The 15955-nt window shown below is 49.6% G+C and overlaps 1 protein-coding gene across 1 annotated transcript in view; it reads right to left on the bottom strand.

The window, feature by feature from the left end:
• Window positions 1-15955, bottom strand: part of MARCO (macrophage receptor with collagenous structure) — a 42243-nt gene that overhangs the window by 20636 nt on the left and 5652 nt on the right. The window contains exons 2-4 of the mRNA XM_040474873.1: window positions 6696-6797; window positions 5356-5577; window positions 3991-4026 (exon numbers count right to left, since the gene is read on the bottom strand). Of these exons, the coding sequence (XP_040330807.1) occupies window positions 3991-4026; window positions 5356-5577; window positions 6696-6797 (360 nt within the window). The remainder of the gene's footprint in view (window positions 1-3990; window positions 4027-5355; window positions 5578-6695; window positions 6798-15955) is intronic.

Here is a 15955-nt window from a genome sequence, read left to right on the forward strand (position 1 = left end):
CAGGGAAGAACACTGGAGAATCAGCTCAGGCTCTGACCGCTGGCCCCCACTGACCAGCCTTTCACATGGCCTAGCCCGTTTTCCCGTGTCACGTGGGAATGCCACCACCTGCCTCACAGGGTCCTCAGGGGACCACACGGGGTCATGGGACACGGTAAAAACCCAGGGAAAGTGGGCTTTGGCTACACTTACCAGCCAAAGGAAAGAGGCAAGAACTCCAGAGACCCTGCGAGTACAGGGCTCAAGGCCAGAGGCTCCGGCCCCTGGCCCTTTAGGAGTAGTGCCCCACTTGTTGATAGGACAGGTCCAGTCCCCCAGGGGAATTTTCGAGGCGAGTCCCTAAGATCCTATGCCCGTCAATATGGCTCCTTCCCACCACAGGCTACACAAGCTGTACCAGCTCTGCTGCGGTGGCCTGGCCCCTGGGGCGGGAACGGGACTCAGGCTGTGGAGTCCGACTCTGCCCCTCCAACTTTGCCTCAGTTAGCTTGAGTAAGTCAACGTCCCTCTGAGCCTGCTTCCTCACCTGTGGAACGGGGGTAATAGCAGCAGCCACTTGGGGTTAGCGTGAGGAGTCAACGAAAATACGTAGCTAGGGGTGCCCCCTTCACCTCCCCTGACCCAGGCCGGCCTAGTCCCCGCCGCTCCCATCCTGTCTTCCAACTCTGCTCCTCTCTTGCACTCCAGCACGTGGGTCTGCCTTCTTTGCCTTCCTACGCTCACCAAACCCCCTTCCTACCTCAGGGCCTTTGCACATGTGGGCCTCTGTCTGGAACCCATATTTCCTGACACCTTCTGCTCATACTCAGGTCAAGGCCACTAGGTGTCTCTGGGAAACCCCTTCACGTGCCAGGGTTAGGCCCTTTCTGTGCCCTCCTTACCTAGGGAGTTGTCCCAGTCTATCAGAACAGAAGGGGCTGGAACCAAATCATGCTTCCCTGGGGGCAGGGGTTCTGTCTGTCCTCTTATGTCTGCATTCCCAGTGGCTGGACATTGCCTGGTCCTTAAGAGGCTTTCAGTAAATAATTGTTGGAAAGTCCGGAACACACAGGGGAAGGAAAGAGGTGTGGGTGGGTTCCACATCACCCTTTCCCCAAACTTGACTTAGGTGCAGCTCCCCTCTCCATCCCCGCTGTTCTGGAAGCTTGGGCCAGAGTGCAGTTTCTCTGCAGGCTGCCTCAGGGCCAAACCGGTCATCCTGAGCCCTGCACCCAAACGTCCTCTGGGATCCACCTATTGGTCACCAGGGGCCTTTGCAGGAAAATGTGCCTTTGGGGAGCCCTAGCCAGGCGAGGCAGCCATGCGGGAGGGGAGAGAGATTGCAGCCTCCCCTGGGTGGGCCAGGGTGGTGGGGGACGCTGGGAAGGTATTGGTGGTGGGGGCGTTGCTGAGCTCCAGCTGCTAGAATCAGTTTCCAGCCTCTGGTTTCTGGGCTCCAGAAGAGAGAGAAAGGGACAAAGAGGTAGTCAGAGACAGAGAGAGGCTTCGAGAGACACGGAGAGAGAGTACTGGAGATTATATACATACATACATACACGTACAGAGTCTTCCTTGACTCGCAATGGGCTTAGGTCCCGATATACACAACGTAAACTGAAAATACACTAAGTCGAAAATGCGTTTAATGCGCCTAAACTACGGCCCGTGACAGCTCAGCCTCACCCACCGTAAACATGCTCGGAACACTGACATCAGCCTACAGTTGGGCAAAGTCATCTCACGCAAGCCCACTCTATAACACGGTGTCGGCCCTGTCATGTAACTTCCTGACTAGGGTACTGACAGTGAGGGTCAGGATGGCTGTCTGGGGACAGAGTGGTTGCCAGCGGCGTGGTTGTTTGCGACCAGGAGCTGCCCCGCCCAGCTTCGCGAGAGAGCGTCGTCCTGCCTGTCGCAACCCAGGAAAAGATCCAAATCCAAAATTCAAGGTACAGTACCTGCTGAATGTGTATCACTGTGGCACCGTGGTAAAGTCAAGAAATCGTAACTGGAGCCACTGTATGTCAGCGACTGTGTGTACGTTCACACAGAGAGAGAGACAGACGGACAGAAGGGAGGCCGCTCTCCACCCTGAGGGTGAGCTGGGCTCTGTGTCTTGTTCCTGGAGCACTGGGCCTGGGGCGGGTGATGGAGCAGATTTTAAACGTCAGACTAAACCCACTGGGTTGACAAGAGGTGTAAGCCCCCATCGTGTTGGCTACGGCGGTAGAAGCTGTTGGAACAGCATCTCCTTGGAGGGGAGGAGACGACGTTCAATCAGGCCAGGACTGCCCCGGAATTAGCGCATTCAATCTGCCCCAGAAAATAACAAAGCAAAGAGTAACAACAGATAACAGCAAGGACACTATCGAATGCTTCCTCTGAGCTGGGCGTGGGGCTAAGCATGTTTACCTTCGTCATTTTAATTCTCGCACCAATCCTGGGAGGTCCTGGGATTATCCCCTGCTTCGAGGGGAGAACACAGAACTCAGAAATGCTAAGTGACTGGTTCAAGGCCACCCAGCTCCAGAGGGAGCCACTGTTTGTCCCGGTGCGATAGTCACACAGTGCACACTCGTGCTGCTGCCTCAAAACTCTTCCTGGCCAGCTGGGGCGCCCAAGTGGCTCAAATAGTTAAGCGTCCGACTCTCGGTTTCGGCTCAAGTCATGATCTCACGGTTCGTGGGTTCAAGCCCCGCATCCGGCTCTGCACTGGTGGTACAGAGCCTGCTTGGAATTCTCTCTCTCCCTTTCTCCCCTGTGCGCATGCGCGAGCTCTCTCTCTCTCTCTCTCTCTCTCTCTCTCTCTCAATATCTCTATCAAAAATAAATAAATAAACACTAAAAAATAAACAACACGGGGCGCCTGGGTGGCGCAGTCGGTGAAGCGTCCGACTTCAGCCAGGTCACGATCTCGCGGTCCGTGAGTTCGAGCCCCGCGTCGGGCTCTGGGCTGATGGCTCGGAGCCTGGAGCCTGTTTCTGATTCTGTGTCTCCCTCTCTCTCTGCCCCTCCCCCGTTCATGCTCTGTCTCTCTCTGTCCCAAAAATAAATAAAAAACGTTGAAAAAAAAATTTTTTTTAAATAAATAAATAAATAAACAACACAACTCTTCCTGGCCAGCAGCGTGATCTGGGCCATTATGTGAAAAATTCTGAAGCCAAGGAGTTCTGTCCCAAGAAGACCGTGTACCCTTATCTTCCGGGTGGAATTTCAACCGCTCAGGTGACAGAAAGGAGTAGGACGTGAATGAAGCGTGGGCGCACGTGTGCAACGAAACCCGCGTGTGTTCAAGGAGAAAGAGAAAGCAGCCGAGGGGGTTGTCCTCAGAAAGCACTTGCCATTGTCAGACATTCGTGGCCCACCCCTTCCTGTGAATCTTCCAGCATCCCTGTGGAGTGAGCCCAATTGTCTCCTTTAGTTTTGACACCGGTGAGCGGCTGGGGGTCCAGAAAAGTTAAGTACCTGGCCCCAAGTCACACAGCTGGTAAGCAGCAGACCTGGGATTAGAGGCTGCCCCTCCCGTTACAGTCCACCCCTTCCCCCATGTCATTACGGTGCTCTAGGAGACGCGAGTTGTGCGGCCCTGTCAACAATCACGGCAAGGTGGGGAGACAAGCTAGGTGCTGGGTAATCAGCCCTGGAAACAGTGCTTATGGGAGACAGAGGGGGAGTCCTGCATGGGCAGCAGGGACACCAGTAGGAGAGGGAGCTGGGGGGATACACGTGGGCTGGCCTTGGAAGGTGGCTTAGAATCGGCTGGGCTCGGTGGATGGAGAGGTCACTTCTCATTTCAGGCAAGGAGCAGGGTAGAGGCCCAGAGGCTGGGAGTCCCAGCACAGTCAGGGAACAGAGAGCAGACCCGACTGAGGACCAGTGAGTTTGTAGGGGGGCTCTGGAGGCCAGTGGGAGGTAAGCTGGGGTTGAGGCCCAGAAAGGCACAGGCCCAGGAGCCCCTGGGGGAAGGCTGTGGGGAGCGGGCGACGTGGGTCAGAGCGGAAACAAACGTACCTGGAGCGCCTCGGTCCCCTTTGATCCTGAACAGCTCTGCAAGGGGAGAAGAGAGGATTGTAGGCTTGGCCAGGCGGGCGCACCCAGCTCAGAGCTGGAAGGTTGTGTGCCCTCGGGGCTGAGGAGCAGGGGCTTCGGGCAAACGGGGGATTTGGACAACAGGGGCCCAATGCTCGGGTATTTTCCAGGAATGAATGTTTTCGAGAAAGCTGGATGTTTGGTTGCAGGTAGTGGTCTGCACCGGAGAGCTGTAGATCCCTGGGAGCTGCAGAGGTGTGGAGAGAAGGTTGAGACCCCCGGAGTCTCCCCTGTGTGGTCAGAAGACCTTGGAGCCAAACCCATGAAGGAAGAGCCTCAGGTTAAAGGCAGGGCCCCTCGTGCGGATCACCACCTTCATATGTCACGTAGAGAGGGCTGGTCCTGGTGTCTGAGCGGCTAAGCCTGGACTCCGCCCATCTACCACGGCCGTCACCCCTCCTCACATCAGGGCTCAGCGTCTGTCTGTGCTCATGATGCAGCCTCGGAGGGATTTGCCCACCTGGACACTGAGTCCTTTCAGCACGTGCTCCCCTGGGCACAGAGCCACCGTCATGGAACCAGCCCCCAAGGCCGAGCCCGTCCCAGAGGCAGAAGAGCTGGAGCTCCGGGCCACAGTGTGAACCCTGCAAACAGTCAGATCACACCTAGGAGCCGGTTTGGCCCAGATCAGCTCTTCCTGTGCAGGCACAGCCAGAGGCTGGCAGGTGCAATGGCGGACAGCCTCGCCTGGCCCAGGGAAGACCGAGGGAAGGCGGAGGGCACTGGCATCTCCACCGTCCGCTCTGTTTTCTCCTGTGTGCAGCCCTATCTTCCAAGCCACCACACTTCCCCAGCAGGCCCACTGCCCCCTCCCTCCAGGGTTCCCACGTGACCTGGACCGGCTTGGTGCCTTCCATGATGCTCTCTCCAGCCACGTGCCGGTATTAGTTGGCTGCACGGGAGTGGTCTTGGGAATCGTCCCAGGCTCTGTGTTTTACCCACCTTCCCAAACATTCTAGATCCATCTGTCGGCTTTGTGACTAAGACCTGGCCTTGGGCCGATTGCTCTGGTCCCTGGCTCTCGGAGGTCATACTCTGCTTGGATAGGGCACTTGCAACCTAGGTTCTTGACCCACCTGTCTGCAGCCCCCGTTGGGGCTGTAACCTCATGCCTGTCCATTTGGCTCTCACCCCTTGTCTTGGGCCCCAGGGTCTCATACGCTGGGTTCTGGAATGCTCTCTTTGCCGGGGAAGGAGTTTCAGGCCCAAAGATCCCCTTGCCCGTGAACCAGCAGCCCCTACTTTCCACCCTCTGAAGGGTCCCGGTGCAAGGGGAGGGGGCCAAACCTGGGTTTCGAGTGAAGTTGTCCACCTTCCGCAGCAGATGCTCCTGCCTGGTGCGGACCTGGGTGATCTGGGCCTGTAAGACTTGTAGCCCCAGTGCGCCCCCAGGGAGGTGCGGGATGGGCATTGACTGGAGCAGAGAGAAGGACGGGCTGTCCTCGGTGGCCAGAGTTCCATTGGTGAAGTTCATCTCCAGGGCCCAGAGCCGCTCCTGAAGATTCAGAACTGGACACCCCACCCCAACCCCACAACACTCTCTTAGGGACCTCATTAAAGCCCCGGGCATGTGAGCATGTCCCTGACATTCCTGTGTCATATGTGCATGGCTTCTGTGGGTCCTGAATACTAAACACACATGTCATGTGCTGTGAGGACCTAACGTGAGCACAGAGCTCTTTCCATATCTTGCACATGTGTGCTTTATACCGGGCATGACGTTACATGTCATAGAATATTCTTGCGTGGCCTAGGGATGTACCCACAGCATTACGATCAACCTTCAGCCTTCCTGGATATTCTGGGTGTAAACATATGATGACTAATGTACTGGTGTGATCTAATCACGTGTGACCTTGATATGTGAGTGACACATGTTTATGACAGCTGAGCACACCATGTTCTTGCGTGACTTCAGTGTCTGCGGGTGGAATTGCTTCATGACCTTAACATTTGGACTGGGGACACTTTGAAGGTAAGATCATATTAAAATGAACAATCGGGGGTCCCCCGGGGGGCTCAGTCGATGAAGCGTCTGACTTCCGCTCAGGCCATGATCTCGCGGTTCACAAGTTTGAGCCCCGCATGGGGCTCTCTGCTGACAGCTTGGAGTCTGGAGCCTGTTTCGGATTCTGTCTGTCTGTCTCTCTCTCTCTCTCTCTCTCTGCCCCTTCGAACTCATGCTCTGTCTCTCTCTTTCTCTCAAAAATAAATAAAAAACATTTAAAAATTTTAAAAAATAATAAAAATAAAATGAACAATCCGCTCAATAGAGCCCTTTCACACCCAGACGCTGGGATCCTTGATGAAAGACGCACATGACATCCTGGGTGAAGTTATCGCACTGTTCACCGTTCTAGACACACACAGGTTCACATGTGCTTTCTCTCTCTGTCTCTCTCTCAATCTGTCTCTGTGTCTGTCTCTTTCTCTCATACATACACACACACACACACACACACACACACACACACATACACTCCTTCCTGGCCACTCCCCACCCCCTCCATCAATGTAGCTGCCCAGGGACTAAGAACTCTCTCTCCACAGGTGACCCCAGGGCTCTTTGCTCAAACCTGAGCCCTTTGTCAGCCCAGGAAGCACCAGACAGCACCAGATCTCTTTACCTTTTACCACCAGCAGCCCGGCACCTGCGGTGAGGAGAACCAGGTAGATGGCCACCGTGACCGTGAAGCAGTTAACCGCCTTTCTCTTCCTGGACTTCGGATCTGAAACACAACCCCGGTAGAAGGTGGCTATTGTAGAAGGCAGAGAACAGGGAGCCCCAAACTGCGTCCAATTCCTCTCTGTGTGAGCAGAGGGCTCCCCATGAGGTCGAGGGTAAAGACACAATGTCTCACTACCCCCAAGTCTTCCCCCGATCCTCCTCTTCCCACAAGCCAGGAGATGTCATCATCGGTCACTCACTGGTGTGCTGGGCACACAAACACCCATGCCGCACGTCATCAGTTGGAAGAGTACAGTCCTTAAACCAGGCTCACTGCCAAAGCCCCTTCCAGTGCCTGGAAGTAGAGAGCTCTCCAGAGACGTTTGGCAGATGAGTTAATGAGTGAACATACTTAAATTTCAAAACTTTGGGAGGAGGATGCTTGTTGCCTCTTTATAAACTGTGGGTGAGGTTCGGAGAAGTTGAAAAACCTATTAGGTCATGAGATGCAGATCTGGAAATCAAGTTCAGGCTTTGGCTTTCTTTGTCTTTAGATTATGTGATTATAAAAACACAACCTGCTTAATATAATTTATCAAACAATATAGAGGGCATTGCAAAGGTTAATGATCTTGTCATCGGGGACTTCAGGGGACCTGAGTTCCTTGGCGTCCTAACCCACTGACATAAGCTTTGCTGGCGTTCTGGGGTGTGGCCTTCGCCCTGCTTGTTTGTGGAAACTGACAAACCCCAACCCTGCTGAATGGACTTGTTTTTTCTTTCGATTTTACGCAGATGATGTCATATTACATATAATACAGCACGTTGCTTTCTGCAATGAGTGATTTTCTACGGACATTCCTCCAGTCTTTTGTTTGTTTGTCTTTTGTTTTTTTCTAGAGAGAGATTGGGCCATTCTTTTAACAGCTGCCTGATATTCTTTAAAGACAAGGGCCACAATCCTTGCAGATAATGTCCCCGTTGACAAGCTGTTTCCAGTTTGGGGTGTTACGAAAAGAGGCCACGGTGGTTCTAACTCCAGTGTTTTCCCCATTCCAGCTGTCTCCCCACTTTGGGGCACTCAAAGGTGGGGAGCCGGCCTACTCGGTGCCAGGCACTGTCCTCTATTATCTCTAATGCTTCCCGCAATCCTGCAAGGTAGGTGTGATTATCCCTTTGTACAGACCTGGTGTTCAGAGGAGTCAGGGCAACACAACAGGCATGTGTCCCTGGGTCCGTCTAACCCCAAGGCCTGAGCTTCCCTCATCAACCTACACTGACAGTCGCCCTTGGGAAAATACATTTGCAATGAACTCCAAGGGCAGGTGTGAAGGCAAAAGGGATCATAGGTGAGCCTCCCAGGGGAGGGAGGCAGGGGTGGTGAACACATTTTTTTTTTTTTTTTTTTTTTTTGCTTTGTGGTAGGTGACGGTGTACAGGAACCTCGCGTCTAGTTTCCATCACCTGTGGAACCGTTACTATTCTGCTGATGATCCTTCCAGCCACCTGCAGAGCGCATGCCTCTGCGTTGGCATCGTCTAATGCGTGGTGGTCTCAAGATGGCTCTGGCAGAGGCAAGAGGAGTGGTTATTTGTTGTTTTTTTTTTTTTTAATTTTTTTTCAACGTTTATTTATTTTTGGGACAGAGAGAGACAGAGCATGAACAGGGGAGGGGCAGAGAGAGAGAGGGAGACACAGAATCAGAAACAGGCTCCAGGCTCCGAGCCATCAGCCCAGAGCCCGACGCGGGGCTCGAACTCACGGACCGCGAGATCGTGACCTGGCTGAAGTCGGACGCTTAACCGACTGCGCCACCCAGGCGCCCCATTGGGTGGTTTTTTAGTTAGTGGCACTTGGTTATGCTTCGTCTAGCACAGAGCGTCCCCCGCACCGCCCCTCCCAAAAGGGGGGCCCACACGGCGGCCTCGGTGAGCACTCTAACACACAACTTGGCCAAGTCGCTTCCCTATCTTCAGCCCTCCAGTGGCTGTTCACTGCCCACTGTCCTGTTCACCTCCTGCCAGCCAGTTGTCCCGTGGCTACACCTCCACACCACACCCCACGTGGACCCTGACCAAGAGTCAGGCCGGACCACTCGTGGTGACACCCTTCTGATTCCAGGCCATGTATCTCCTCTGAATACATGGCCCTGCCTCCTCCCTTCTGCCTGACTAATTCCCCCTCATCTTTGGGGAGCACGGCGGAGCTCCTCCTGCTCCAGGACGCATTCTCTGACTCCCCTGGGTTAGGTGGGATCCCACTATGCCTCCCCACATCGCCCTAGGTTTCCGCTTGATGAGGCATCCATCTCCCTGAACCGTCTCTTGTTTATGTCTCAGTTTCCCCCCACTAGCCCGGAAGCTTCTCGGGCTGCCTTCTGGCACCGATGTGGTGTAGACCACACGCGACGTGCCGGAAGATGAATATTCGACGGATGAATGAGTGGCCGCAGAGGTTGGGCGCTGAGCACGTGCAGAGTGGAGCACTGCCAGGTTAGAAGTGTTGGGGAAGCATCAGGAACGCAACTGCAGACCTCAGGTAAGCGTGTCATTGTGGCAAGGATGGGCAACGCACAAGGGGGGCCTCGCGTTTAACAGAAGATGGCGGACGATGAATACAATCTTGTAGACAGCACTACACCTTGTAAAAAAATGTTTGTTTTAAGATATATATAGAGAGAGAGGCAGAGAGAAAGAGAGAGAGAGAGAGAGAGAGAGAGAATCCCAAGCAACCCCATACGGTTAGCGCAGAGCCCGACGCGGGGCTCGAACTCACAAACCAGACAGCACTAAAGCCAAGGAAACAATGGGAATAGAAAGATAGTGTGCTTCAGAGACACGGTGTTAGAGAGGTCAGAGGTGGCAATGAGGGCCAGCATGGAAAATATAGATATTTTCTTTTTTTTTAATTCACATTTTAGTATAATTAAATTGGCAAGGGGACACATAGCTTTCTTTAACGGCTTTAAAACATATTTAGATTCAAGTTAGTTAACATATGAAAATACGAGTATGTTCAAACCAGATGGTCGGAGGGGTGGAAGGCATTTGAGTAAGGATGATGAAAGGAAAACCAGACATGATAGTATGATGGGAGTAGTTCAGGGGTGTTCACTCAGGCCCAGGATGCTTTTATTTTCTTTTAATGTTTACTTATTTTTGAGAGAGAGAGAGAGAGAGAGAGACAGAGCATGAGTGGGGGAGGGGCGGAGAGAGGGAGACAGAATCCGAAGCAGGCTCCAGGCTCTGAGCTGTCCACACAGAGCCCGACGTGGGGTTCGAACCCACAAGCTGTGGGATCACGACTGGAGTTGAAGTCGGACACTCAACCGCTTAACTAACTGAGCTACCCAGGTGCCCCAACGAGGGTGCTTTTTTAAGCCAAAGCTATCATGTAACACAGAGGCAAGGTATTTTAGAAACTGGGAATGGCATTTATCTAACTGACTTTGTACAGAGCTGATAATCTGATAAAGTTTTCTTTTTTTTCAAATAAGATTCGGGATGAATCTTCTTAAAGTTTTTATTTATTTATTGTGAGAGAGAGAGTTACGGAAGGGGCAGAGAGAGGGGAGGAGGGAGAGAGAGAGAGAGAGAGAGAGAGAGAGAGAATCCCAAGCAGGCTCCGGGCTGTCAATGCCGAGCTCAAGGTGGGGCTCGAACTCACGAACGGTTGGGGTCATGATCTGAGCTGAAATCAAGAGACGGACACTTAACCGACCGAGCCACCCAAGCACCCCAATCTGATAAATTCTTTATCGTCTATGCCGATCATTTAAGCTCTAAAGGAGTAGAAGAAACTGCGAAGGAGTTTCTCCTCCAGACTGGATCTCCCCAACGAGGAAGAGCTGTCTGAGACGAGAGAATGAAAGAAGCCGCTGGCGAACTAGAAAGAGCTTCCCTGGAGCAAACCGTGGTGAGTCTGACTGAAGAGTTTAGGGAAACAGTTTTCAGAAATGGGGCAGCTCTATTGTTTGACTCCAAATGAAAATGTGGCTCCAGAGGCAAATAAAATTTCAATTCTATACAAGATCTCCACGAAGAAAAAAAATAAAATCCGTACACAGACTCTAGGGTTCCCAGGCTTGCCCTCTCCCAGCTCCTTGTGCTGTGGCAGATTTGGCTTTGGTGGGTGCAGAAGGCCCCCCTCCCCACCCCACCTTGAACCCAGCACTAGGCTGCTGGTGGGCAGGCCCAGGAAAGTGGCTTCTGCCCTATTGGCTTGATGTCTCCACCCCCCACCTAGCACCACTGGACAGTCTGAGGAAGTACCTTCTGCCCCTGCAGGTGGCACCAGAAGGGAACCAACAAGGATACCCATAGCATCAGGGGAACAACGTAGACCGGAACAGCGTAGTGAGGGCTCTGAAAACTAAGTTGATATTCGAACCGCAGCCCACAACATGGGCCAGAATGCATGTGATACCAGCGATGTGATTTTCTACCAAAACCGAAGATTTGAAAGGATCCAGCGTCTCCTAACATACTACACAACATGTCCACGATACAATGGAAAACCACTCATCATACCAAGAACAGAGAAAATGGCAACCTGAATGAGAGAAGATAATTGGCAGGTGTCAAAAACATTGGACTTATTTGATAAGGACTTGAGAGCGGGTAAAACAAAAAGGCTTTAATGCTCAATTACAAATACTCTTGAAACAATAAAATAAAGAAAAATCTTAGCGTTTATTTCTTTTTGAGAGAGAAAGAGAGACAGAGAGAGAGAAAGGTAGCATGAGCAGGGTAGGGGCAGAGAGAGAGAGGGAGACACAGAAACTGAAGCAGGCTCCAGGCGCTGAGCTGTCAGCACAGAGCCCGACGCGGGGGCTCGAACCCATGAGCCGTGAGATCATGACCTGAGCCAAAGTCGGACGCTTAACCGATGCTTAACCCAGGTGCCCCAAACATATTTTTTAATATATGAAAAAATAGAGAATATAAAAAAGAACCAAATGGAAATTGTAGAACTTCAAACTACCAATTAAAAAAAGAATCTCACTGGATGGGCTCAACAGTGCAATAAATGTGATCAAGGAAAGAATCAACGAACTAAATGATAGAACAATAGAAATTACCCTTTCTGGAAAACAGAGTAAATTGACTAAAAGAATAAATAAAGAGACTTAGAGACCTATGTATCAATAACAAAACACATAACATTCATATCAGTAAAGTCCCAGAGTGTGAAGCCGAAAAAAATAGTTAAAGAAATAATGGTGGCTGAAAACTTCTCAAATCTGGCGAAAGTCACAAACCTACCAATTCAAGAAGCGGAGCAAACCCCAAACATGATAAATTCAAAGCACTCAATAACAAGACACATCACAAGTAAAAAAGCTGGGGAAAAAACCGCCCTACATACCGAGAAAATTAAAAATCTAAAGAAAAAGAAAAAAATCTTGAAGGGAGCCAAGAAAAAATGACTCATGACCCATAGACATACCGATTTGAATGACAGCAGATTTCTCATCTGAAAGCGCAAGTGACATGACATTTTTCATGTGCTCAACAAATGAATTATCAACTGTATCCAGTGAAAATATCCCTTAAGAATGAACAGGAAATAAAGATATTCTCAGATGAAGGAAAATTACACGAAGTTATTGCTGCTAGATCTACCTTTACAGAATGGCTAACAGAGGACGCCTGTCTGGCTGTCAGTGGAGCTTGTGACTCTTAATCTCGGGGTTATGGGTTGGGTGTAGAGATTACTTAAAAATAAAATCTCGGGGCGCCTGGGTGGTTCAGTTGCTTAAGCGTCCAACTTCGGCCCAGATCATGATCTCACAGTTTGTGAGTTCGAGCCCCGCGTCAGGCTCTGTGCTGACAGCTCGGAGCCTGGACCCTGCTTCAGGTTCTGTGTCTCCTTCTCTCTCTGCCCCTACCCTGCTCGTGCTAATTCTCTCTCTCTCTGTCTCTGTCTCTCTCTCAAAAATAAACATTAAAAAAAATTTTTTTAATAAAAATAAAATCTTAAAAAAAAAAAAAAGAAAGGAAGAATGGCTGAAGGAAGTTCTTCAGACAGAAAGGCAATGATAACAGCAGAAAGCATAGCACTTGCAAAAGGAAAGAAGAAAAAAGAATGAGTAAATATGGAGATGTGTTTAGGCCATCTCTCTCATGATTTTTTAATTTTTTTTTTTAACATTTATTTAGTTTTGAGACAGAGAGAGACAGAGCATGAACGGGGGAGGGTCAGAGAGAGGGAGACCCAGAATCTGAAACAGGCTCCAGGCTCTGAGCCGTCAGCACAGAACCTGACGCGGGGCTCGAACCCACGGACCGTGAGATCATGACCTGAGCCGAAGTCGGCCGCTTAACCGACTGAGCCACCCAGGCGCCCCTCTCATGATTTTTTAAAATCACAATTTTTTTTATCGATTTCTTAACAATTTTTTTAAATGTTTATTTATTTTTGACAGAGAGAGAGAGAGAGACAGAGCGTGAGCACTGGAGGGGCAGAGAGAGAGAGGGAGACACAGAACTGGAAGCAGGCTCCAGGCTCTAGGCTGTCAGCTTAGAGCCCAATGTGGGGCTCGAACTCACGAACTATGAGATTATGACCTGAGCCGAAGTCGGAGGCTTCACTGGCTGAGCCACCCGGGCGCCCCTTTAAAATCACATTTGAGGGGCGCCTGGGTGGCACAGTCGGTTGAGCGTCCGACTTCAGCCAGGTCACGATCTCGCGGTCTGTGAGTTCGAGCCCCGCGTCAGGCTCTGGGCTGATGGCTCAGAGCCTGGAGCCTGTTTCCGATTCTGTGTCTCCCTCTCTCTCTGCCCCTCCCCCGTTCATGCTCTGTCCCCCCAAAAAAATAAATAATAAAAACGTTGAAAAAAAATGAAAAAAAATAATAATAAAATAAAATCACATTTGATGTTTGAAAAAAAATCATAATTATGTGATACCTAGTGCATGTAGAGGAAATGTTTAAGATGATTACATTTCAAAACTGGAAAGGCTCAAAAGACATAAATGGAAATAAGATTTCTACACTTGACTGAAGGTGGTAGAATGTTGATGTCCGTAGACTGTGATAAATTATATATGTACAGTGTCAGTGTAGTGCTCAGAAAAAAAAATTAAGAAAACTATTTCAAATGATAAACTAAAAACAAACAAAAAAATATAAATAAGTTGGGGCGCCTGGGTGGCGCAGTCGGTTAAGCGTCCGACTTCAGCCAGGTCACGATCTCGTGGTCCGTGAGTTTGAGCCCCGTGTCGGGCTCTGGGCTGATGGCTCGGAGCCTGGAGCCTGTTTCCGATTCTGTGTCTCCCTCTCACTCTGCCCCTCCCCCGTTCATGCTCTGTCTCTCTCTGTCCCCCCAAAAAATAAATAAACGTTGAAAAAAAATTTTTTAAAAATATAAATAAGTCAAAATGGAATTCTAAAACATGTTCAAGCAACTCATAGGAAAGTAAGATAAGAAAAACTGGTAATGGGAACCAGAGGAACAAAGAGAAAATGCATAATAACATGGCAGATTTAAGCCCTAACACATCAATAATTACTTTAATGTAAATGGTTTAAAGATGTCAGTTAGGAGGCACCTGGGTGGCTTAGTCAGTTGGGCGTCTGACTCTTTATTTTGGCTCAGGTCTTGGTCTCACCGTCGTGGGATCGAGCCCCATGTCAGGCACAGCATGGAGCATGGAGCCTGCTTGTGATTCTCTCTCTCTCCCTCTGCCCCTCTCCTGATCGTGTGCACGTGCTCTCTCTCTCTCTTTCTCTCAAAATAAATAAATAAACTTTAAAAAACAAACAAACCAATGAGAAGGCAGATAATGACAAAGTGGATTAAAAAGCATGACTCAACCATGTGCTATCTCCAAGAAAGTAAACAACAGAGCTCCCATTTGTATGAAGCAAAAATTGATATAACTGAAGGAGAAATCAATATATCCACGATAATACTGGGGACATTAGCATCCCACTCTCAGAAACTGATCAAAAATCAGCAAAGCTCTAGAAGAAATGAACAACAGCATAAACCAATAGAATCTAAAGAACAGTTATAGAATATCCCATGCAACAATAGCAGGATACACATTCTTTCCATGCACACATGAGATATTCACCAAGATAGGCTATCTCATGGGTCCTAAAACAAACCCCAACAAAATGGAAAAGAAATGAAGTTGCCCAGAGTATGGTTCCTGACAATCGAATCAAAACAGAAATCAATAACAGACAGACAAGGAAAACCTCTAAACACTTGGAAATTTTTTAAAAAATTAAATAATGTATGAGCTATAAGGTCATAAATATTTTTTTTTTTTTGAGAGAGAGAGAAGGAGAGCAGAGGAAGGACAGAGAGAGGGGGAGACATAGAACCCCATGCAGGCACCGTGCTGTCAGTGCAGAGCCTGACATGGGGCTTGAACCGATGATCTGTGAAATCATGCCATGAACCAAAATCAGGAGTTGGATGCTTAACTGACTGAGCCACCCAGGTACCCCTTAAATAAAAATTTTTAAAAATACAACTGATTGAAAGTGAGAATACAACATATCAAATTATTGGATTCAGCTACAGTAGCACCGAGAAGGAAATTCATAGCAGCACTAAAGGCTGACATTACAAATAAGGAGTGGTCTCAATCCAATAAGCTAAGGTCCTAGCTCAAGAAATTGGAAGAGAGCCGCAAAATAAACCCTAAGCAACCAGAAACAAACAAACAAACAAAATAACAGAGATCAGAGCAGAAATCAATGAGATTTAAAATAAGGAAAGCTTGGGGCGCCTGGGTGGCGCAGTCGGTTAAGCGTCCGACTTCAGCCAGGTCACGATCTCGCGGTCCGTGAGTTCGAGCCCCGCGTCGGGCTCTGGGCTGATGGCTCGGAGCCTGGAGCCTGTTTCCGATTCTGTGTCTCCCTCTCTCTCTGCCCCTCCCCCGTTCATGCTCTGTCTCTCTCTGTCCCAAAAATAAATAAACGTTGAAAAAAAATTAAAAAAAAAATAAATAAAATAAAAAAAATAAAATAGGAAAACGAAAGAGAGCATCAAAAGAACAAAACACTGGTTCCGTGAATCAAATCAATAAAATCGATAAGGCTCTGGCAAGACTCACAAAGTTAAAAGTGGAAAAGACACAAATCATCAATATAAGGACTCAAATAGGAGTTATCACCACAGTTCCTGCAGCCCGGAACAAGAAAATAAGAAAATCCTGTCACTGACTTTATGCTCACAACTTGGAAGAAATGAATCAATT

Source organism: Herpailurus yagouaroundi, unplaced genomic scaffold (assembly GCF_014898765.1).
Source record: "Herpailurus yagouaroundi ecotype Mexico unplaced genomic scaffold, PumYag 140, whole genome shotgun sequence".
Lineage (NCBI taxonomy): Eukaryota > Metazoa > Chordata > Mammalia > Carnivora > Felidae > Herpailurus > Herpailurus yagouaroundi.